This window comes from Lagopus muta, chromosome 5 (genome assembly GCF_023343835.1).
Source record: "Lagopus muta isolate bLagMut1 chromosome 5, bLagMut1 primary, whole genome shotgun sequence".
NCBI lineage: Eukaryota > Metazoa > Chordata > Aves > Galliformes > Phasianidae > Lagopus > Lagopus muta.
This window is the reverse complement of record NC_064437.1, coordinates 47,761,683-47,784,003: the sequence shown is the minus strand read 5'-3', so window position 1 is coordinate 47,784,003 and position 22,321 is coordinate 47,761,683. Positions and strand designations below refer to the sequence as shown.

Below are 22,321 nucleotides of genomic sequence, written 5' to 3'. Positions count from 1 at the left end.
GTCTGAACAGCTGAATTGGCTTGATGCATTAGAGCAATATGTGTTCACACACGTGTAGTTTCTTCGTCTCTGAAAGACATGCTGCTATTTCTGGTGCCTGTTCACAAGAGGGGAGCCTGAAAATAATGACAGCCAGCAGAAATGATCATTTGGGATAGTTTCTCAGCCCTTTCCTCAGGGCTGAATTTAACAGCTCATCCAGACACAGTCCGGTTGACCTCAGGCTCCTTAGCCTCGCTGGTTGCTCTGCTAAGCTGTTTCTCAGGCTGCTGGGCCTCTTTGACATGCAGAAGTGAGCATGCCAGCTGAGTAGGACTGCTGTCCTTGGGGAATGACAGTCAAGATGCAGTGCCAGGCAGAGCTTCTAGGGGATGCCCTGCACTGTGATGCCCTGCACTGTAGGGCCCTGTCATGATGCCAGGCACTCAGGCTCTCCTGGTGACTTGCTGCAGCATGTCCTCATGAAGCTGGGCTCTGAAGCATGAGCTGAGGTCAGAGGCTTGTCACCAGACACCACATTGTGTTATCAATGTGACATTGGCATTGCTTCTTGCAAAGGAGGGTGCGGCCTGAACTCACCACCCTCCAGCTGCCTGCTGCTGCACTCTGCGTGCATACTGGTGGCTGGTGGCTGGTGGCTGCACCTGCCATTTCCTGTTCAGTTCCTCAGGCAATGCGTCCTGCAAAAGTCCTCTGAAAAATCTGCCATGTTTCTTTTAACACACCCCTTTGTGTCCAAACCTGGGGAGATTGGGCCTTTGAATACACTGGAATTCCTCCTCTGTGGAACATTCTCCCAGTACAGGGCTTCTTGCTTTTGCATGTGCAGGAGTTTATCTGGGTATGTTATCAGCTGGCTTATCACACAGTGACAGGCTCTCACTTCCCTTTTCCCTAGTTTCTAATAAACTGTATTGGTTTATCAACTCCCACTAACAACTGCTTGCAGAAGAGGCAGAAGGTCAAGAAATCAGCACTGAGGCTGACACTAGCTCTTATTGAGAATCTTTTCATTTGTGAAAAACTTATTTTGTAAAAAATCCTTGTTACAAAAAGGAGCAAAGCCTGTGCTAATCCTATATAAAAGTTGTAGAGAGGATAAACAAGAATAACCAGCCTGAGAAGGGCAGAGTTTGTGACAAATATGTGTGTGAGGGTATCTAGCATTATAAAATGTTGGAAACTTCATGTTTTGCTTCTTTTTGCCATAGAAGAAGTATTTTTTCTGAGTTTGTCCTCTCTAAAATAAACAGGTGCTTGCTACCCACCTCCTGTGAGAGCAGCAAAGGACAATTCTCAGGTGTGAGGGGCTAGTAGTGGTGCTAGCTGACATCTGCTGGAACACTGAACATCTGTCATAAAGCGTCTCCCAGAGTTTGGCTGCATTTGTCAGGTTTGGGGGATTTCAGTGTGCCCGTCAGACCTGTTCACTGGTGAGACAAATGCATCTTGAGGGATACACTGAGAAGATATTTCAGGAGATTTTCATGCTCACAACCCATGCTGGATGGGGCTGCCTCTTGCAGGTGACCCACGCCCAGTTTCAGACATCTGTGCCCTGGCCCTCCCAGTCCAAGGCTGAGTCTCCCCACACAAGTGCTTTGGTAGTATAGCTGTGACACTGCTTTCTCTCCCTGCTGTCTCAGTGAGCTCTTTAACCACCCCAGCACACAGCAATTTGCTTTAAGGCAGGGGCTTCCTGACAGACTTCAGCCAGTGTCCAAATTGGAACAAAATACAGCTCTGCTCCCACTGTCGAGGAAAAACCACTTTACTTCCCCCATGAGATACGAATTATCTAAATAACACCAGTTGCTGCCAGGAGGCCTTACAACATCCATCTGAAAATAGCACTTGCATAAACTTACCATTCAGTGTATTTATGCTGTTTCTCAACCAGCTTGAACACACAATTGAACATTATACACAAGCAATTGCTGGAGACAAGTAACTGCCTTGCTAACTCTAGGCCACATTGTTTACATGACAGCACGTCATGGCACAGACAAGACGGTTGCATGCAGAGGTACAAGCAAGAAAGAAGACAATGCAGGCATAGGCATTACTGGTGACAGAAGTTGTTTCACACTTAGTGATACTGGCACAACTGAAATCACAGCATGTAGCATAGGGGGTGGTCTTTGTGAGAAAACACCAGGTGAGAGGGGAAGGAGCTCTAGCTGAAACCCAGGAGACCACTGCAGCCTGTGTTTCTTATCTGATCCCAGCTAGAGCTGGGCAAAAGCTCTACTCAGAGTGTGGAGACTCTATGCTTACTCTTTAGAGGGGAAAGATGGCTTCCCAGAGTTATGTGTGAACAAACTCAGCCATGCAATGTGACCACTCTGCTCTTCTAGTAGCCTACTGCCCCAAATAGCAGCCTGTGTTACCTGTGACCTGCCTGTGATTATTATTGTGTGGTTATGAGCCCAGCTGCTGCACCACTGTCCTTTTGCCTCTCCTGCCTTCCCTGATGCAGGGCGTCTCTGTGCAGGAAGGATGGCTAGACAGAGGCTAGCTCCTGGTGTGCAGCAACAGCAGGACCACGTGCTGCTCTGTAGTGCCTGAAGCATCCCTGCCGCAGCAGGGAAGGTACAGGATGGGAACTGGAACAGTGCCAACAACGAGGGCTTGTGCCACCTTTTCCACTGGACAGAATGAAGCAGTGCTCTCTCCTTTGTGAGATCTAAGGCTTTGTAAAGCAAGGCCTCACCTTCCTGCTCTGGGCAGCACCTTGTTTCAGGATCCTGTTTACCCCACAGCAGTTGTGAGGAGCTGAGCCTCAGCCAGCAACACATTTTCCACCATCTCTCCCCTCCACAGATTTCAAAAGAGAAGCTTGTAATTTTGTTTTTGCAGCTAAGCCTCAGTAACAATGGTCTGCTATTGAGCCAGGATCTCAAACAGGGTCTTTTCAAATGATTTAACAGAAGAACTTATGTACTTCTTGACATGCAGAACATTAAACATTTTTACCTATAGTCCATAACATGCTTCAGTTCTCACACTGGTAATGGGCTGTGTGTGCAATTCAAGTCTGCTAGCACATAGTTTCTTTTCTGGATTATAATTTAGCATATGGATTTCCTGTTTATGAAAATTTTAATTTGAGCTCTCAGGTCCCTGACATAAGCTATTTTCTCCTGCATAAGATAATGTTTTCAATGCTGTGAGTAGAGGGGAAATAAGCAACATCATTGTTCTGAGTTCAGCTGGAAAAGCTGAAGGCAAAGAGCTTATTCTCAATCCTGAATTAAGTAAAACTTCGAGTCAAGAACCATGGCAGTATCTCACAGAGAAGTCTTGTCCCCAGCAGCAGAAGCAGCTGATGGGAAACCACAATGCAAGAACCTGCAGATCCTAGCTGAAGTCTAAGCTCCCTGTGGGTTGTGTGACAGGGTCTCACAGCTCCCGCTGGGATCTTGCAAAGGAATGACCCTCTTCTTCAGTTTGTCAGCACTACCACTGTCACTGTGTAGCTGTGACAGCTCTAGAGCCTGGCCAGAGCAGGGCTGATCCAGTGTTAGAAACTCTGAAGTCTGTTCCCTGACATTCAGACCTCAGAATATCAGTAACAGCTGCTTCAATTTCAGATCTCCTCCTAGTACACTGGGAATAAACTCTCATTAATTATCTTGACTGAGGTGTTTATGTCCTATTTTTTCCAACATCTGAATCTTTAGTAACCAAAGAGGGTTACCAAAATGTTCTGGATGCAAATTACAACAGAACAAAGTTAGTGGTAACCATGTAGACACAACTACTTTCTCCCTTCTGTCTCACACTAATGATTATATTCTGTTTTGTTAATCTGATGACCTCAACTTTTCCCCACAATTAAGAATGCAGGCATGTGGGGATGTGCATGTTTGTGGGAACAACTTGCAATTTCCCATTCTGGATCCAAGTACTTCCAGAGCTCTGATGCCTTTATATCTTGGGAAAATATAGGTAAAAGCATTTTAAGTTGTCCTATACAGAGACAGAAACCTAATGCAATACCTGGTTCCAAATTTCTAACTAGTCCAGAGGCACAGGGGCCAGAAGTTCTAGGTCTGTGATATCACACATCACTACGCTGGAAAAGAGCAGCCCCAGTTTTTCACATCACCAGTCTCTGGCAACAGTGGTGCCTGCGTTCAGCTGTTCTGACTATTCTAACAGTGGGAAAAACAACTAACAGTGATATAGTACTGTAGAAGCCAGACTGGGAACACTGGGCTGTTTGCTAGAAGCACTCAGACTGTGACTGGATGTTCTTGGGTGCCTGAGACCCTGGTACACTTGACCTGAGCAAGATTGGACAGATCCCATTCTGAGAAGATATGCAACTTGGATTATTTCCCTGTACATATTCCACTCCCCAGTCTTCTGCTGCTTCTTTCCTCAGCTGATCTGGGGTCTGGGAGAGCAGTTCTTCCTGACTGGGTTCTTCCTCCTGTTAACCAGAATAAAGAGTGACCTGCACTGTCAGAAACACAACAGGAAGTCAAGCAACACTTTAGGGGAGAGACAAGGTGTCCATGATGCTTAAATAATATTTTCCACATTCTTCTAGAAACTAGTACAAGGCCATCAATCTGTTGAAGATCCAATACACTGTTGTAATGCTTTGATGAATATTGATTCAAGCAATGAACAGATGAAAAGAGCACCATCCCTTTCTGCCCTTTATAAGAATGTTGACAGGAATCCTGTGCCACTGCTCTTGAACAGAAATGATTAGACCATGCAAAATGACAACCCTGCCAACTTTATCTTGCATCAATGGGGATTTGAAAAGAAAAGGTGCTAATACATCCACTCATGCAGCAGGGTTGGTCACCAACCCTGAAGCTAGTTCAAATGTATAGTGGAGGGCTACCAACCTTCCTACTGTTATCCAGTGGCTTGCCCATCAAATCCTTCGTTTTCAGCTTGTTTCTCTCCAGCACTTCTAGCTTGCTTACCACTGCATCAATCTTGGAGCCAATGCTGTGTATGGACTGTTCCAGATGCAGCACACGTTGCAGGAGTCTGGGGAAGACAGTGCATTTGCAACTTTTTTCTTGTTGTGACCACTAGGATTTGCAAGAGTTATCTCAAGGACAACAGGCTAGATCTCAAACAGGAATGAACGCTCCACATCAGAGATGTTGATTCATACTCAATGGACACAGAATTCCCTCCATAGTCAGGCCACAATGTAATCCCAATATTAATATTGCATCTGTCTCTCTTTTAATACAGCCCTATGTGAATTGCTCAGTGTTACTCAGTAGAAGAATCAGGATCTCCTGATTCTCTGAGGTATTTATCCCATACTATTCCTAAGGAAGAAACAGCCATGTGTTATTCTCAAACCTGGAGGATGACGGACAGTTGGGCTATAAACCAAGGGTGTTTATTGCCCAGAGCCTTCTGTAAAGGTATCAACTTTTGCTAGCCATGTTTTCCAGGCTAACTCCCAATACAGAACATGACAGCGTATTGTCTGTGGCCATCCAACAACAGCAGAGGTTATTCAAGAGGCAGAAAGCAATATTTCTCAGTCTGATTTTTTACAGCAATGGGCAAAACACATGACAAGAAATGACCTGATTCTTTTCTGACCTGCTCATTCATGTGTGTGAAAGAGAAAAAAGAACCAGATCTTATTGCAACTGCTCAACACCAGTGCAAACAGCTACATCAGGGAGAAAAACAGCGGGGATCAGACCCTTGTTTATAGAAAGATTAAACTACGGCCAGCCCCAACATACACTTGGAACTCTTCTTCAGAGACCCAGCTGGCCTTATTGGCATGGTTATTCTTTGCTTCCACATAGGACAGATTCTCATCCAAGTTGTTGCCCCCATAGGATTTCCCTAAATTTTCAATCTCTGTATTCAGAGCAACCTGGAAGACAGATAAAGAAATTGTTGAGAAGTTGGATATTAACTCTGTATCAGATTCACTGTTAACCTAACACACAGATTCACAAGTAGGTCATGTACTCAGCTGCTGTTCAGACAGAGTTGGAGTTGTACTCTGCCTGCTTATTTTATATCACAAATCCAAAGATTCCTGAGGCCATCCTGGAGTGATCTCTACTGATTAGCAGAGCTTCATTCCTCACCTGTTTTTGGTTTGGGGTTTTTTTTGTTTGTTTGTTTTTTTACCCTTTTTGCCTCTAGGTCATGCTTCATCTGCTGCTGCTCCTCTTCATCAAGGATGTGGTTGCCATCTTTGTCAAACCTGGAGAAGGCTGCTGTGATCTCATGGTCCGCATGGCCCAGTCTGTGGAAGAACAAAAAGGTAAGGCTCAAGGCACCAGATTACGCGAGCCCTAACAGCACAGGAGCACCCCTTTTGAAATGAGTGTACTGCTGCCTCCTGCCAATGAGGAGCTTAAATATTCCACTTTTGAGGGAGACAGCAACACAACTCTATTTAGATCATGAGATTAAACATGTGAGAAACTGTGATAACTCTTTTTTATGCATCTTTTATTGCCATAATCTGACTTAATTGCTCTCCAGGCCTTGAACGTTACAGAGTTTAAATTACAAGTGTGACTGAGAGAAAGGGATAAAAAGACATCCCACAAGCTGACTCACTCCTTCAAGCTGTTCTTGAAGTCCTCAAAGCCCAGTTCTTTTGTTCCATTCTGCAATGCTTTCTGCACATCAGAAATCCGTTCCTTTTTCAGCTTCAACCTCATAAGCGTCCGGTTGTAGCTCTGTTAACAAAGGTGTAAATGAATTCAGAACAGTGAAAAAATAAGAAAGGGTGTACAATGCAATATGGGTGAGCAGATGCTGATTAGTACAAGGTTTTCAGTTTTAAAGCAGCACAGATAAAATGCTACAGACTATGTCTCATTTATAAACCAGAGTCACCACTTCAAAGCAGCACCAACACACTACCTCCATGAAAAAACTTGCCATCTGCTTTTCTCCTCCCAAGCCTCACTTTAACCAAGCTCCCAGTCATAAACTGCTTAAGACCTTCTCTCAAATATCATTCTTTGCAGAGTACTGGTCCTACAGCATAGACAGCAGAGAACCTTCAGGACCATTTCTGGAATTTGTCCATGGGAAATCCAGATGTAACCCAGCAGATTCACACTACTGTAAAATGCTAAGATCAGCAAAATAGAACCTGTTGTTTCATTTGCTATTGATCAAAGAGCACTGTATAAAGGACTGATGGAGCTTTGTGTGTGTGTGTGTGTGTGTACATATATATATAGTCTAGGGAAGAAAAGTTGTTGAGAAACTTTTCTGGCATACTTAAGCAACAGGATTCCCTCAACTCTTGCTTTCTCATCCTCCCATTGCCTAAAAATCTGGGAACTTGATCTATTCTTGAAGGGATATGACTTCTGTTGCTGTTCTGCATATCAGTAAGTGGATCTGGAAACCAGTTTTTTCTACAGTAAGTTCAACACAGGTCAGGAACTCCAAGAAAATGTTTCAGGATTTGGCTAGAAAGTAACACAGTTTTTGCTATTCATCACCTGCTTCAAGATGTCTGAGAGCTGCAGCTCATCCTTCTGGCTTGAAAGCTCCTCCTTGACTTCTGAGTAGGTATCATTGATGATGGCCAGAAACATGTTCTAAAGAAATAGGAAAAAAAGAGTTTAGCCTGAGACACTTTGCCCACCCCAGCAGGTGAGGCAGCAAGATACCAACATAGCTGTGCAGGGCTCAGTTAAACAAGTCGCTGTTCTCACATGGGGCAATACCTTAGGAAAAGGGAAGGACTGGGGAGGAAAGCTGATAGCTAAAGCAGTGGCCAAAGGTACATTTATTCTCAGCTCAGACACCACCTCCAGTAGCCTCTCCTACAATATCTTAAGCTACATTCACACTCTTGACAGTATTTAATTTAATGAACATCCCTCTGCATCCATTACCTAGGAAGTCAGAGAGGGGGGATTGAGGGGTCTCTCAAACACTGCTGTCAAATAGAGGTAAGGAGGCCTTTCTTGCTTACCAGGAGCACAAAGAAAACAAAGAACACGTAGGTGACGAAATAAACAGGCCCAAGGACCCTGTTGGCATTGTCAATGGAATTGTAGTCAAAGTCACCAAGAATGATCCGAAATTGCGTGAAGCTGGGGGAAAGGAAGAACACAAGGTCACACATAGGCATATATGTTTACCTTACTTCCTAAAGACAGTCCTGAGAAGAACTCTAAACTTGCCTGCAGCCAAGATGGTCCAAAGCAGGGTCCAAGACCCTGAGAGAGGGACCATTTCTTATAGTCTCCCTAAAAGCAGAACCTGGATGCCAGAGGTCTACGAGCATAGGCAGAAAACCACTGCTATACCACATAACTCCCACATATTGCCCTAGAGAGCACGTGAGCTGAAGGATTGTCCAAGACCAGCATTCTTAACCTGCTTCATTGACAGTCTCTTCTGCAGGTGCTCATCTACTCGCTGTTCATCCCCCATCTAAGATGTCCTGACACAATCTGTGAAGCTTCTCTGGAAACTGACCGCTGAAACAGCCCTGATAAATAGACACATGCAGACAGACATACTGCAACTAGGAGGAAAAAAATAGGGGGGCATGCAGGGAGGCATGCAGAAAGAAGGCACACAAGTGGTGTGCAAGGAATAAAATCTTGAGATCTTGCAGCCTGTCTGAGGAGTCCAAAGCTCCATTTTGGATTCTTTTGGTCTATATGAGAGAGTTGGGAATGTCCTTCAGGTCTAAGAGAGAGGAATATAGTATTGCTTCCACTTCTTTGATTTAATTTGTTCCCATTCAGTAATGTTGAAATGTTTCCCTCTGGTAATAAATATCTTTTTATTTCTTTTGCTTTGAAAAATGTCTACTTCGTCTTCTTTAGACTACTATTCGACTTACGAAACATCATGCTGAATGTGTTAAAATAAACATATTAGGACTATCAACCTTCAGAAAGACCTGTTATTTTGAAGCAGATATGCCATAATATTAAAATCAGATATAAACTACATAAAATATTATGTATTTTAAAGGCAGTTACCAAATATACTCTATCGTATTTAATATATTGAATATTTCTAACATCACATTTTATATCAAACAAATTAATAATAGAAGTAGTTTCTGACTTTTTCCTGTTTCAGTGCTTAAAGCTATCATACTGACTAATGCATTACTTCCAATCTTTCCTTCTGAAGTCCTGAAGCAAGAAATAATATTTTTACCAAATCTTCCTTTACATTAAAATACACCACCTGAGGAAAAATGAGAAAGTTTTCAAGCAGCTGTTGTGCAGACACTGAAATTATGTGATCAGTGGCTCTATTTGGAAGCCACAACATTTCAAAGCATCAGAGCTTCTATCTGGACCTCTTCTTTATTAGAGAAATAACACTGGGCTTACCTCACAACACCTATTTTGAGGAATGTAGTTCCTACCACCAAAATAGAGAAGTTGAACATAAGTAGACCAAAAGCTACCTGCTGTTGTATAAAACCAGAAATCTGTTAATGTCTCAGCAGCAGACAACATCATTCTGTTACCTCAGTGGGCCCACAGGAGATCGGAAGGTGACAGATTGGTGAGGAGAGCAGTAACTACACTGTTCACTATCAGCTGAGCTATGACGCTTTCGTGCAGAATTGTTGTAAGTTACGCTGCATGCCAAGTGCTGTTGCTGTACCCAGCAATGCCACATCAAAAGATGTCTATATTACTGACAAACAAAACTGCTCACTAAACTGTCAGGCTGGGATTTCCGTTGAATCAAAAGGCTGTGAAGAGTCTCAAAGCATCAGCTGCTCACATCCCTGCTGATAATCACTAGACAATCAAATCTGTTACCTTCAATTTTCTCACTGTGTTCCTTTGTCCATGATGACATTACGAATGTGGGACTATGATCCACTTTTTAGCTACTGTGGTTTTAGTACATGAGAGATAACAGGTATCCGCCTGACAATCAAATTTGCAGTTGGGAATAGGTTGGAAAGCAGTTAAAATTCTTTAGACAACAGCTGGCAACAGTGAAAACTTAATTATGGCCAATACACTTACATGCATTTAACAAAGGTACTGAAGTTTTCCACTTGTGTCCCAAAAAGAAGGTAACCCAACTGGGCATAAGCAAAGAAGACAATAAAGAACATAATGGCAAAGCCCAGAATGTCCTTGGCACAACGTGCCAACGTGGAGGACAGCTGAGTCATTGTTTTGTTAAAGCTAATATACTTGAATATCTGCAAGAAAGAAAAAAAAAATAGGGACAAAGTTAGGTCAAACCATCAGCAAAGTCAGTCTCTCTCCTTCACGCATATGCTTACTAAAGCAACAAGGAGATAGCCAGGCTGAGGGAATATTGGCCTAGAGTTCAGGATGTTTGCCCCAGACATGCTACCACTTTCCTATGAGGTGATAAACATAAGAATTTCCTCCCTGCTGCAAATGAAAATATAAAGAGGATACACATCTTGACGATAGTGAGGATCCCTAAGTACAGCATAGCCTTCCATCACACCAACATGCTTTCATTGACATGCAGGATGCCTATCAACAGACAAGTCACCTCCAGTTGTTGGGTAGTGATAGTGAAAACAGTACATGATGGACAAAATTGCACTGTATTCAGCATTTAATTAAAAAAAAAAAAACAAAAGTCTTTTACACAACTTCCAAGCTCATTTCCCTGTTTATCTCCACATAACTGGATTCAGAAAGTAAGAATCACAGAATCACAGAATTGTAGAGGTTGGAAGGGACCTCCAGAGATCATCGAGTCCAACCCCCCTGCTAAAGCAGGTTCCCTACAGCAGGTAGCACAGGTAGGCGTCCAGGCAGGTCTTGAAGGTGAAAAAGGTGAAAAGCTGTCTGGATTAACTATGAAATTGAGCTTATGCCACTTAGAGAAATAATTCCGTTTTATAACTGTTAGCCTCATTCACTCAGATGAAAGAATTAATCCCAAGCTATCTAGAGGAAGAGGTATGAGTCTGAAACCCTGGCACTTTCCTTACAATACCTTGATCCAGGCGAAGAATAAGTTGACTGCATTCATATTATTGTACTGAGTCTGCCAGAATGCTAGGAACTCAAAGTCCGCGTAGGTTTCAGGATGTTTCAGCAGCTCCCCCAACAGTCTGTTCACCTCTATGGTACGAAAGATGTGAAATCCAATAGCAACAATGGAGAGCTGTAAAAATGAAGGATCTGCAGTGACTAGAGAAGTTAACATGCCACAGAATTCCTTAGTGTCACAGTTCATAAATCTACTGGTGAGGATGTAAACAAGACTGTATTGCACTGGATTACCTTACTCCCTTACTTCACAACCTCAAAAGCATGATTAAGAATTTTCTTCTAATACCTAACAGATGAACGTACGTCTATTTTGCTGGTCCATTTTTCTATAAGAGCAAAATATGTGCCAGTTCTTATCTAGGTGAGTTTCTCCTTTCTTTCATTAGTTCTGTTTTTCATACCCTTCAGCCAAAGAAAAAAAAAGAAAGCGTGCAAGCATCCTCACCAGAATGACAACCACATCCAAGATGTTCCATATGCTGGTAAAGTACTGAAGCCTGTGGATACGCAGCTCCAAAATCTCCTCCACCACATAGTAGAAGATGAAGACACAGAAAATAATTTCACAGGCAACAATGAAGAAATCCCATGCACTGACATATCGTATAAGCTTGACTGTCCGGATTTGCCAGGAGGGAATGGCACCACCAGTGGCTGGAAACTCCACCACTAACCTTCAAGGGGAAAAGAAAACACTGATAATTACAAAAGGGGAAATGGAGGCATCAAACTTGAGACTGAGATACCCGCCACACTATGTGTGGAAGAGTTGTGTGGGTGTTTATGCATTCTTTTTTCTGATGCTTCACTACTCATGATCGGAAAGAATGAAAGGCCAAGAAGGGTGACTAGTAGTGTCAGGAAAACCAAGTCTAATCCACACAGTATCTACTGATGCCATCCAGTCCTACAACCTGTTGCAGACAAGGTTATTTTTGCATTTTAAGACACTACAGCATCAAGAAAAAAGTAAGAGGCAGTAGAATTTCCAGTGGGACTCAGCCTACCTCAGAACACAGAACAGATTGATATTTGCATTATACACTGAGAAATCAATGAAGACAACTCGTGTCCCCCGATCCAACCATAATTTCTCCTTCAAGACTTGCAGGGCTTCAGCACTCTCTTCTCTGGTCAACTTGAGGTCTATGTAGTATCCTCCCCCACTGTAACTGGTTAGTCTTCCCCAGTGAGATGAGCCACCCAGCTCTTCCTCAGAATGGTACCTCCACCTGCAACAGATTATCTATGAGCAAAGGCATTGCTTACCACCCACAGCCTGGGATACAACTTTGCAGCCAGGAGAAATGAAACCATTTCTTCAAAATATAGAGCAGTTAATCAAAGAGTTAGCACTTAACTCCTGTTCCAGGGCTGAGCCTACATCAGTCCTTCACTGTCAATAGATTACTGATCTAGTGACTTTCAGTAGTGACAGAACACAACTTATTGTATTATGGAGTGAAATTTCTGCAGGTTCACTGACTATGCTACCTTACTTGTTTGGAGGAGGTTACTCCAAGGATCTGCTATATTGCCTTCTAACATGTGGCATACAGCCCTCTGCTTTGAGCACACTTGCACAACTTTATGAACAACAGTTTCTCTTTCACAGCTTCTCAAGCTGCAAGTAAGGAGTTATTAAACTGCAGCTGCTCCACAGCATTACAGAGGAAAATCCACACTGAACTGCATGAATCACAAGTAAGGGGGGAAAAAAAAAAAAAGACCACCCAACCCACTATCTAAGTGTGAGGCTGGTTTTACGTGCTACCTTCCATTTCAATTAGAAATTAGAAGGGCTGGGTCTTAAGAAAGTGATTTGGATATCTCTTAAGAAAAAAAAAAAAAAAAGGCTAGGAAAATCTTGGAAAAATATTTTCAAGATGAAAGAGGTACATTCTCTTAAAAACAGACAAAATGTCTGTTCTAATTCTTTACCTTTAACTGCAAGGGAAATTCCAGCATTCAGCAGATCTTACTTTAAACAGAAGTGAATAATGTGCATCAATAAAAAATAAAAATAGAAATCACAGACTTTTTAATTCTGAACAGTAGAAGGTGTACTTACGCTGTTCCATTGATGAGTCCAAAGGAGACTTTTTCCTCTTTGTCTTCTGAGTATACATCATAGCAGCCTGAGATCTCCTCTTTGAAGTCATCATGAACCACACAGGAGTTGTTCTTCACCTTCAGCTGTCGCATGCGTGGGACACCCAGTAGCAGGTTCTCGTAATAGATGTATGACTGAGAGTTGTGCGCCGCTAGGGATTCATTGTTGTACCACTTTGTCCAGTAAAGATTATCCAGAAGAGGACCTTGTGCATACTGCATGAGAGGGAGAAGAGAGGAATTTTCTCAGCCTGGACTTGAGATGGTAAGACCTGACCCATGCTGCTCTACTCCCCGAGGTGGGAAGTAGTAGAACTTGTGTCGGATATATGCTAAGGATGGGAGCACACATACAGGGCTGGGTGGAATTGCAGGACAGAAGAGGGATGCTGAGCAGCAGGTTGCTTTGTTAGCTCCTCACAGGTTTGTAACATGCTTTCTGCACCTTGTGCTAATGAAGAGACAAGGCCTCTGCAAGTCTTTTTGTCTCTTCCTCTTTGGTGAACACAAGTTTTGAGGAACTGTCTTGGCATAAGGTATGAATTACAAAGACAGGGCGGACCAGCTCCCTGGAAATGCTGGGGGGAAGCAACAGTGTCACAGTTCATTGTCCTATTTTAGTACATCAGAGAAAGACAAAGATAGCTGACAATGAATTTCTGGCTGACTGTCAGAGATAAGTGGTTGCAATATCTCAGCAACATTCACTGTGACCCAATATTATTCCTTCTCCAGTTCTTTGATAAAAGCACACTGGATTCCAAACATTTTTTCCAATTTTATTTTCTTTCATAAAAGTTAGTGCAAATTTTAATCCAGCTTCTTCATTAAAAAATCTACAGGTCAGACAAGCCCAGGCATAAATTACAGGCAGGTTAAGCATGCTGTTCCCACAGTTACTCATAAAAATGGAAATAAGATTATTGCTAGGAGACAAACATGAAGACATTAGACTGTAGGATTCAAAGCCATTTCTAACATGAGAAAGCCTGGAATAAATCACTTGGACTGTCTGGGTCTGAACTCACTACGTGTACAAGTGTAGCAGTTTCTTTTTGTTATGTCCTGGCTTGTTTAGCTGATAAATTCTGGACTCTAATCGATACAAGTAACACTCAGACTGGCCAATATTCTGCCCACAGCGCTAAGAGGAGTATAATATATTTTAAGCCTGTGGATATTCTGCATGCATATGACAAACTATTGCTAACAGCTAGCAAGCAGTAAAATGTTCTGCTGAAAGCATTAAGCAGCACATTCGGGAGGAACTGAATATCCCAGCCTCGCTGATATTTCCTTGGCTCACCATGCCAGGCCACGAGTGTACTCACCACCCAGAAGTCAGCCATGCTGCCAATGGACTGGAAGGAGACACGGTTGTCCGAAGAGGTCTGCAGGAATAGCTCAGACATCACTTTTGTGTAGTAATAGGCACTGGAACTTGTCATACCATATGTCACTAGGAGAAAAGAGAAGGGCCGCCCTTACACCTAAATCTTGGAGCCATACATATATATATAGACATACACACATTCATTTTCTGTGCAGTTTATTCTATGTAAATAAGCTGAGCAAGATGCAAGTGATGAGACCTTGCAAATGCAAGTCACATAACTTTTTGCTTGCTTAAGGATCTACAACTTCATTTGCCGCATGCTCTAGAATTTAAACCATCAGACTGACAGATTTTAGGTATTTAAAGGCCAGAGAAGACCACTGGATAATATAACTTATTCTCCTGGATAACATTATCTTTCCTCCCTCAGAGAAAAACTCTGAGAGAAGTCTTTCTCAGAACATCATTCTGGAGATGTACTTTGAATGCACCTCAGTTTTGATCTAAATTTATGAAGGTACATAGAAACTATCCATGTTCCTGAGTGGAAAGCTCTATGTAAGTTTTCACATACTAAAAAACCTCAAAATGTCCCTGAACATGTTGTTTCAACTCTCCAGGACTCCTCTCTGTGGAAGAGCATTCATCATGGTGATCACTAAGAACATGTCCAACTACTGAAAGGGTATCACAAAAATAAAGCAGCTGACGTTTAGCATCCAATGCTTCTATATGAATCACTGTGCAACCACATGTACGCCTGTGTGCACATCCTAGTTCTTTAGGAAGCACTATCTCCCTGGGTCAGTGCGATAGTACCTCAGATTGGCACTGTCTGTTTATCTCTCCTGCCATAGGGCCCATGAAATATAACCCTTTCCACTGCTTCATGCCTCAGCTGCTAATTTGCGATAACGAATGAAGCTTCCCAAAAAACCACACAGACATTGTTCTAACCCCACAAAGCCCATTAGCATTCAGTACAGCGCTGCATTAAATCCACCCAAGAACAACATGAGCTGCCATCTGCACTATCGCTTCAGCAGCCCTACCAGTCTCAGAGAGGAATATCTCTCAGAACCCTGTGTCTCTGATCCCAAGAAGTTTCTAGAGCTGCTGTCTTACGCTTGAACGTTTTCTGTAGAACAAGAACTTTGCACTGATTCTCCCCAGACTCTGTGACGTCAACAGCTGGAACTGATAACACAGCTTTGGAAACACTGCTTAAACCTAGCAGGTTTAACCAGTTTAGAGCAATTTTCAGCTTTTCACTTGTGTGTGCAGAGCTATTCTGTAGGTTAACAACAAACCCACATGCTGCAGTGGGTATTCGTACAATAAATTTAACCTGTACAGCAGGATGAGGAAGTCTAATAACAAAGCCCCCCATGTGTTGCACACCAGTGAGATACGTTACTTACGCAGACATATGTCCACCAAGAACACAATGTAGACTAGGAGCTCTCGTAGAGTAGTCTTCACATAAAGTTCTCTGTTTTCAGCTGTATTCTCAGTTAGCGTAGTGCCCCACAGACCTTCGGGATGTAAGGAAAGAAATGGAGAGTTTGATGACCATTCTCAAAGGCTACGTGAGGAGCTCTATTTCCAAAGAATGACATTTCCCTTTTTGTTGTTGTTGTTTTGTTTTTTGTTTTGTTTTGCTAAACCCCTCCAGCTTCCTGCCTGAATTCAGCAAGGACCAATCTTTTCCTGCCTGTTTTTCAGCTTACTTCTTGCAGAAATTCAGTCTTTCTCATAAGTTCTCTAGGAATTATGTAATTTCATCAGTCACACACATGCCAACATCTTACCTTCTAGTAAGGACTTCTATACTGAACTGCATCTGACGTTCACTTTACAGTTATTAGCTCTTTTTAGAGTATGATGAACTGCCAAGCTCAAAATATCTGTCCCTTGCTTGCTCACAAACTCTCAGATACTTGGTATGCTATGAGACTCAATCAAATAGCTCAACTCAATATTTTCAGCATAAAATATAAAGCCAAATTGTCTTCAGGATGTCCATCAATGGAACTACGCTGACTTCAATAAAATATGCCAATTTATACCAGTTAATGTTCTGATTCCTTCACACGGTGAAAGGAACTCATAAAATGTCATTAGGATTGATCAAAAAGACAGGAACACTTCCTTTTAAAGAAACTTCAATATTTTGGTTTTGAAGAACCGCCAGACACCTTTAATGACTTTGCTTGTTCTTGCATAATGGCTTTACATCGTAATTTCAGAAACTTTTTTTGCAGTTAAAAGGCAGAAGAACTTTCACTTGAAAGCCTGGTGATGGAATCTGTGTCAATAATATCCACAGACTCTGTGTTTTCAGCACCTCCTAGAGAGCTCAGCCCTGGTACTCATCCCCAGCGGGGCACAACAACCATCTTCCTGCAAGCCAGGATCAAAGGCAGCACATCTGAAGTCATCCCTGGCAAAGGAAGGAGTTGGGCTCTTTGCTCTGGTGCAAGCAAAAGTGCTGCAGTGGCCTGTGAACATTCACCTCCATCCTGTTGATAGCTCTTTGGCATCTCAACAAAGTAGAGAGCTTTTCTGTACTTTCAGATGTCATACTGACTTTCTCAGCATCCACGCTCACTCTTGGACAGACTGCTCTAGCCATACCAAGCCGAGCAGTGGAAATGAGCACCTACACGAGGTGTGGATTTATTCTACTGCAAATGAGGAGCATGTGGTCTATGAGAACTTCCATAATGGAAAGAAAAACAAAATAAAACAAAACTGTGGGAAACAACAGGGCAGACACATTACCAAAAGTGACAACAATAAGACTGAGACAGTACAAAGAAAGCACCCTTCTCTGAGTAGCTGGCCTAAGTTGCACTGTTGTCATTGGACCCCTGATGATTTCAGTCTTATTCTCATTTTTCTGTGTAATAAACAATGAAAGACAAGAAAACGTGAGCAGTGCAACCAAAGGAATTTAAAGGGCAAGAACTTTGAGTGTGAGGGGCTTGTTGATAAGGACAATCTGTTCAGGTCACTTAAATTACCCCCTTCATCTCTAGATATGACTATACCACAATATTTCAGGGTTGTTTTTTTTTTCCTCCCCCCCCAACCCCCAACATGAGGCAGGGAACCCCCAGTGTCCACATGTTGAGAATAGAGATATCCCTATGAGATCAGTTGAGCCATTTCTGCTGCCTGTCCCAACCTTTGGACCTCACCTGCCCAGCTCTGGTCTATCCTACGACCCTACTGTTTACTAACCTTGCTGGTGGGAAACACTGCTGCAACTACCATAAAAGAAGGGAATGCTGCACTGTCCTGATCTCTATTTTCATTTGCACACTCCAATTTCAAAAACTGAATTTTGCTGATAAAGTATGGATTTATTTTTTCTTTTTCTTAACCTACCAACCCCAGCCTGCATTGCTCCTTGGCAAACCAGAGATCTCTATACACCTCTGCTCTGGATTCTTTGTCAATTAACAATGCTAGACTGTAAGTGTAAGGACAGCTGTCGTTCACGCAATGTGGATGCTCCTTCCAGGTCAGCTAAAGATGATGCCTGGAGTAAAACCAGTCTATACTGAGCACATTCCTGCTCTATACAGGTATTATGCAGCTCCTACCTTCTGCAGCCCCACACTTCCCACCCAAGTATCATTGCTTTTCCCAAGGGCTAGTAAATCCAAACTACTGAGATGTCAGAGCTTTACCTCGGATGCCTCTGAGGATGTAGAAGCAGCACTTGAGGAAAGAACTTGTCTTCCCCTCCATAGTTTTGTTCTGTTCCTCCTGGTATGGCACCGGATCCCTCGCCTCTTCAAAACTCTCATAGGGATTCTCCAGAATTGATTTGGGATTGTAGATGGCTCGAATCTTCAAGGAGGTAGAGGGCGAGCCATTGTAGACAGGATTATCCCAGGCTTTCTTCCCCACAGCCTCCAGTTCATACTCCTCTGGAGATCGAAAGCGGCTCTCAACTCTGTTGCTCAGGTGAGAAGAACTCATAGCTATTTACTGGCAGCAGAAGTGCTTATCAGCTGGAGCTGTGAGCTAGCAGAGAGGGAATCAGTCAGTGCCAAACAGCACGTCTGCCTCGGCTGCCTGGGAGAGGGTGCATGACCAGCATCCCACAGAGAGCGCACACACTCTGTTTTATACCAGCTCAGCTGGTGATACGTATGGGAGGGTGGCACCAACCACCATAAAAACCACCGTCAGCCCTACAGTGACATGGCCCTGCTCCTAACTGAGATGACAGACCCCGGTGGGGCTGTGGCAACAGGAGGCTGCCAGGAGACAGTGCCAGAGCTGCAGGGAGGAGGGGGTGGCTGGGATTCAATCGGACCCCTCGGGCCACCTGCAGCATAGATGGGCTCCGACCGGGAAGCACAGCGGGTACCCGAGCGAACGCCACCGGAGCGGGCACACGGTGGGCACAGTCGGACAGACCGTCTGCGACGGAGGAAGGTCTGAACTTCTCGGGAAGGGTCGAAGAATAGAAAGCTGTGCGGGACTGGGCTGAGGTTGTCACCAGGTGGCGCCGGCAGCCCTGGCTCGGAGGGGTAGCAGCTCTGGAACCGCTGCTCTCAGCGAGAAGCTGGGTTTGGCCCCAAAGCAATCCCTGTCACAGCTTCCCCAGCTTCCTCCTTGCAACTCATTATTAAAGGCAGGAGCAGAAAGTGAGAGTAAAGTCCTAGTGTTTGCTTTGGAAGCCAGGTGCTGAGCTCTTCAACTTTTACAGAACTCCCACAAAACTCTGCAGTGCCTGCTTGCTCTGCTGCAAACCAGGACTGTCAGGCAAAACTGCAAATCACAAGAGCAAGGGGGTGATGATGTTCACCCACCAGGTAGCAGCAAGAAGTAGTCCCACATCTCACAGGTGCTGCAGTAAGATGGCAAAGGAACATGTAGTCTAACCCTGGTCCCTCCTCAAGACTTTTGCAAGCAGTTCTCCATGGGGAGGTACTTTTCCTGACTACCCAGGTTAGTAGCTGTAGGGCCACAGGGCTCAAAGGTACAAGCAGGTATATTTTCCCTGGACTGTTGTGTTCATACAGGTGACACTGCCAGGCCAGCTGGATGAGCACATCCCCTTTTCTCACCTAATAGAAGATAGCATCCAGCATTTTTCTAATAGCACCTTTTCTGTCCTTATCTCATATGTATTCATTTATTCACCAACCACCCATTCTTGTGAAAGCCAAACATAATTTCTCTTCTCCAATCCTTCTCTGCGATGAAGTCAATTTTTCAGCGGGCTTAGAAGAAACACTCTAGAAATACACAGGCAGGTTTATTTCTAAACCCAGAAACCATCCTCACAGTGGATTCAGCACAATAGGGTAAGACAAAAATCATAGCCCCAGAACTTCTCCTGTCAATAAATTCCTTATGAAACAATGCGGGTTAAACTGCTTCCTGAACTGAGCACTCATTCACTGCACACAGAGGTTCCCCAAGCAGGTAGGCTGTCAGCAGAATAGCTCACAACCAGCTACAGGCAACCACTTACTGCACTTACTGCAGAGGAAATCGCCTCCCTCTTACCCTTCTGCAAGAAGAACATTTCTTCAAGAGAACTTGAAAATGTTTTGATTTATTTGCATAGTATGAAACAATGATGGGCCATTACTTTCTGATGTCTGACATAAAGCCATCTGTCCCACCAGGCCCCATAGCAGCTTTTCTTGCTAGAGATGACAGAATTTGGCTAAGCCAGCCAATTCCTGCAATCCATGGGCTTGCTGCATCAAGCATGTTCACTGGCTTGTTTCTAAGAGCCAATTCTCCTACTCTGAGGGGAGGCTGAAAACTTGTCAGGGGGCAGCAACAGCACTTTACAATTTAACATTAATTTCTGAAAGCACTAAACTACTAACTACTGGCTGTGGTTTCCTTTGAATTCTCACTTAAAATTATTTTCTGTCATGATTGATATGTTAACTGCTTTATAAAGAAGTATAAGCCACAGCTAATTCTGTCATTTATTTGTAGTGCGAAGATCACATCCTGTGGCAAATACGTGAGAGTGAACTCAGGTAGAAGGGATTCAGAAAGGAATATCTGATTTCCTGTACAGCGTCAAAATTAAAATGCTTTACAAACAGTTTGAATGAAAGGCAGAGAAAAGAGGACGAAATATAGAATCCTTAGAGTAGGAAATATGTATAATAACACAATTACATGGCTCCTTGGTTTTATGACATGCCCTTTCCAAAAAGGAAACAAAACAACTATGTAGTGGATATCCAAGATAGTAAACAAGTTATTCAAATAAAAATGTTTTCTAGTATTTAAATACCAGCACAGGTGTTATGTATCTCTATAGCTGCAAGACCTTCACACCTGCTTTGGGGAGTGGAGCTGGAGGATGAAGGCTGAAATGAAGTCCTGCTTTTGTGCATCACTGGGGACCAAGGGGCCTCCTTCTCAGTGTTGTCCCCTACTGGGACAGTTTTGATCAATAAGAGGAATCTTACTTGATTGCTGTCGTTAGGCAAAGTGGACAGGAGCATTCTGAACTTAAATGCCTTGTTACATACAGTGCACTGGGAAGGAGTTAATCACAGTAAAACACACTCAAAAGGAACAAGGTGGTACGTTTGGTTTCATTTTCGCTATATTCTGAGAAGTATGTTGTGATGAGAATTTAGCGGGGGAAAAAGCATCCAGAGGGGGGCAGCCGCACTCCATCACAGGAGAGCCCCATGGCCCCAGCCCCAACCCACAGGCGCCCCACGCTTGAGACCGTACGAGCGAGCAGGGCTAAAACATAACATCAGCTTGGTAACGTGGCATTCGGGCTGCTGCCTTGTGCCCAGCTGTGCCCTCTGTCCCAGGCTATGGGCTGAGGTGGCACTCCAAGTGACTGCAGGCCACTTCTTCTACTGACTTCCCAGACAGGCTCACATCAGGTCAATCCCACCAGCACTCACCTTCCCAGACAGCTTAGTTTTATCCTCTGCCAAACCCGTTCAATAGCCACATACTCTGTCCCCTTGATTAATAAAGAAAAGACAGGTAAAATCAGCACAGACCCATCCTGCACTGCTTGGACAGAGCTACAGAAACACCTGCTAACAGCATAAGAAACAGCGAATGTCTGCTATCAATCCTCTCTCTGAAGATCAGTGCAGGTGTTTGGGATGAAGTGACGGCAATTTGTTGCACCTGGGAAAGGTTTTCTTGCAGGTTACTGATTCTTGTATGTCATCTGTGTGCTGCAGGTTGGTGGATGGGACTAAGGGCTACAATTGGATGAGTAGTTCAAATTAACATCCTTAGCACAAGTTATGTATCATGTAACTCACACCTGGATAGAGCAAGCCATCTCTGTCTGCTCCTGTCATGCCCAGAGCAAGTTTTAGAGATAAGATGCACTGAGATCATAATCAAACCCTTGATTATCTCTGCAACTGCTTGAAGATTATCTGGAGATTATCTATCTTCTTTCAGATGCCACCTGCTGACATTTTCATGCTTTTTCCCATAGTCCCTAGCTGAGATTCACGTTAGCACCTACATGCTGAATAGGAGAGACAGACAGTCCCCAAGGGTGAAAAAATGGCTGTAATAATTCCAGCAGCATGAGGGGAAAAGGTGAATCCCTGCATCTGAGGCCAGGTAACCTCCTGAGATCCAGCAACAATCTCCAGAGAAGAAATGCAGAATGAGGAGTCCTGACACTTTTAGAAACTGATGGAGGGACTCTGGGCACTAAAGAACTGCCTAGTCCTCTCCCAGCATGTTGTAAGCTTGCTCCCATGATTCTCAGGCTGACGGGGCTGGCCAGGTCCTGGCTGGAGAGCAGAACACATTTTTCAAGAGCTGGAAATGATTCACCACCTTTCTACCTCTGTCCAAG

The 22,321-nt window shown here is 43.6% G+C and overlaps 1 protein-coding gene across 4 annotated transcripts; it reads right to left on the bottom strand.

The window, feature by feature from the left end:
* Positions 1-1,374: 1,374 nt before the first annotated feature.
* Positions 1,375-21,556, bottom strand: PKD2L1 (polycystin 2 like 1, transient receptor potential cation channel). Of its 4 annotated transcripts, none has more exons than XM_048945346.1 (16): positions 21,393-21,556; positions 18,168-19,730; positions 15,891-16,004; positions 14,465-14,592; positions 13,093-13,349; positions 12,029-12,253; positions 11,467-11,695; positions 10,963-11,133; positions 10,002-10,183; positions 7,961-8,081; positions 7,482-7,580; positions 6,580-6,701; positions 6,142-6,259; positions 5,742-5,878; positions 4,869-5,016; positions 1,375-4,438 (listed from the first exon to the last, which is right to left on the bottom strand). In XM_048945346.1, the coding sequence occupies exons 2-16, from the start codon at positions 18,460-18,462 to the stop codon at positions 4,229-4,231; spliced, it is 2,556 nt and encodes an 851-aa protein (XP_048801303.1). In that variant the 5' UTR covers positions 18,463-19,730; positions 21,393-21,556; the 3' UTR covers positions 1,375-4,228. The 4 variants fall into 4 exon arrangements, with proteins under 4 accessions (XP_048801303.1, XP_048801304.1, XP_048801305.1 ...); XM_048945347.1 differs by having other exon boundaries at positions 18,168-19,559; XM_048945348.1 differs by having other exon boundaries at positions 18,168-18,507.
* Between the last annotated feature and the right edge of the window lie 765 nt (positions 21,557-22,321).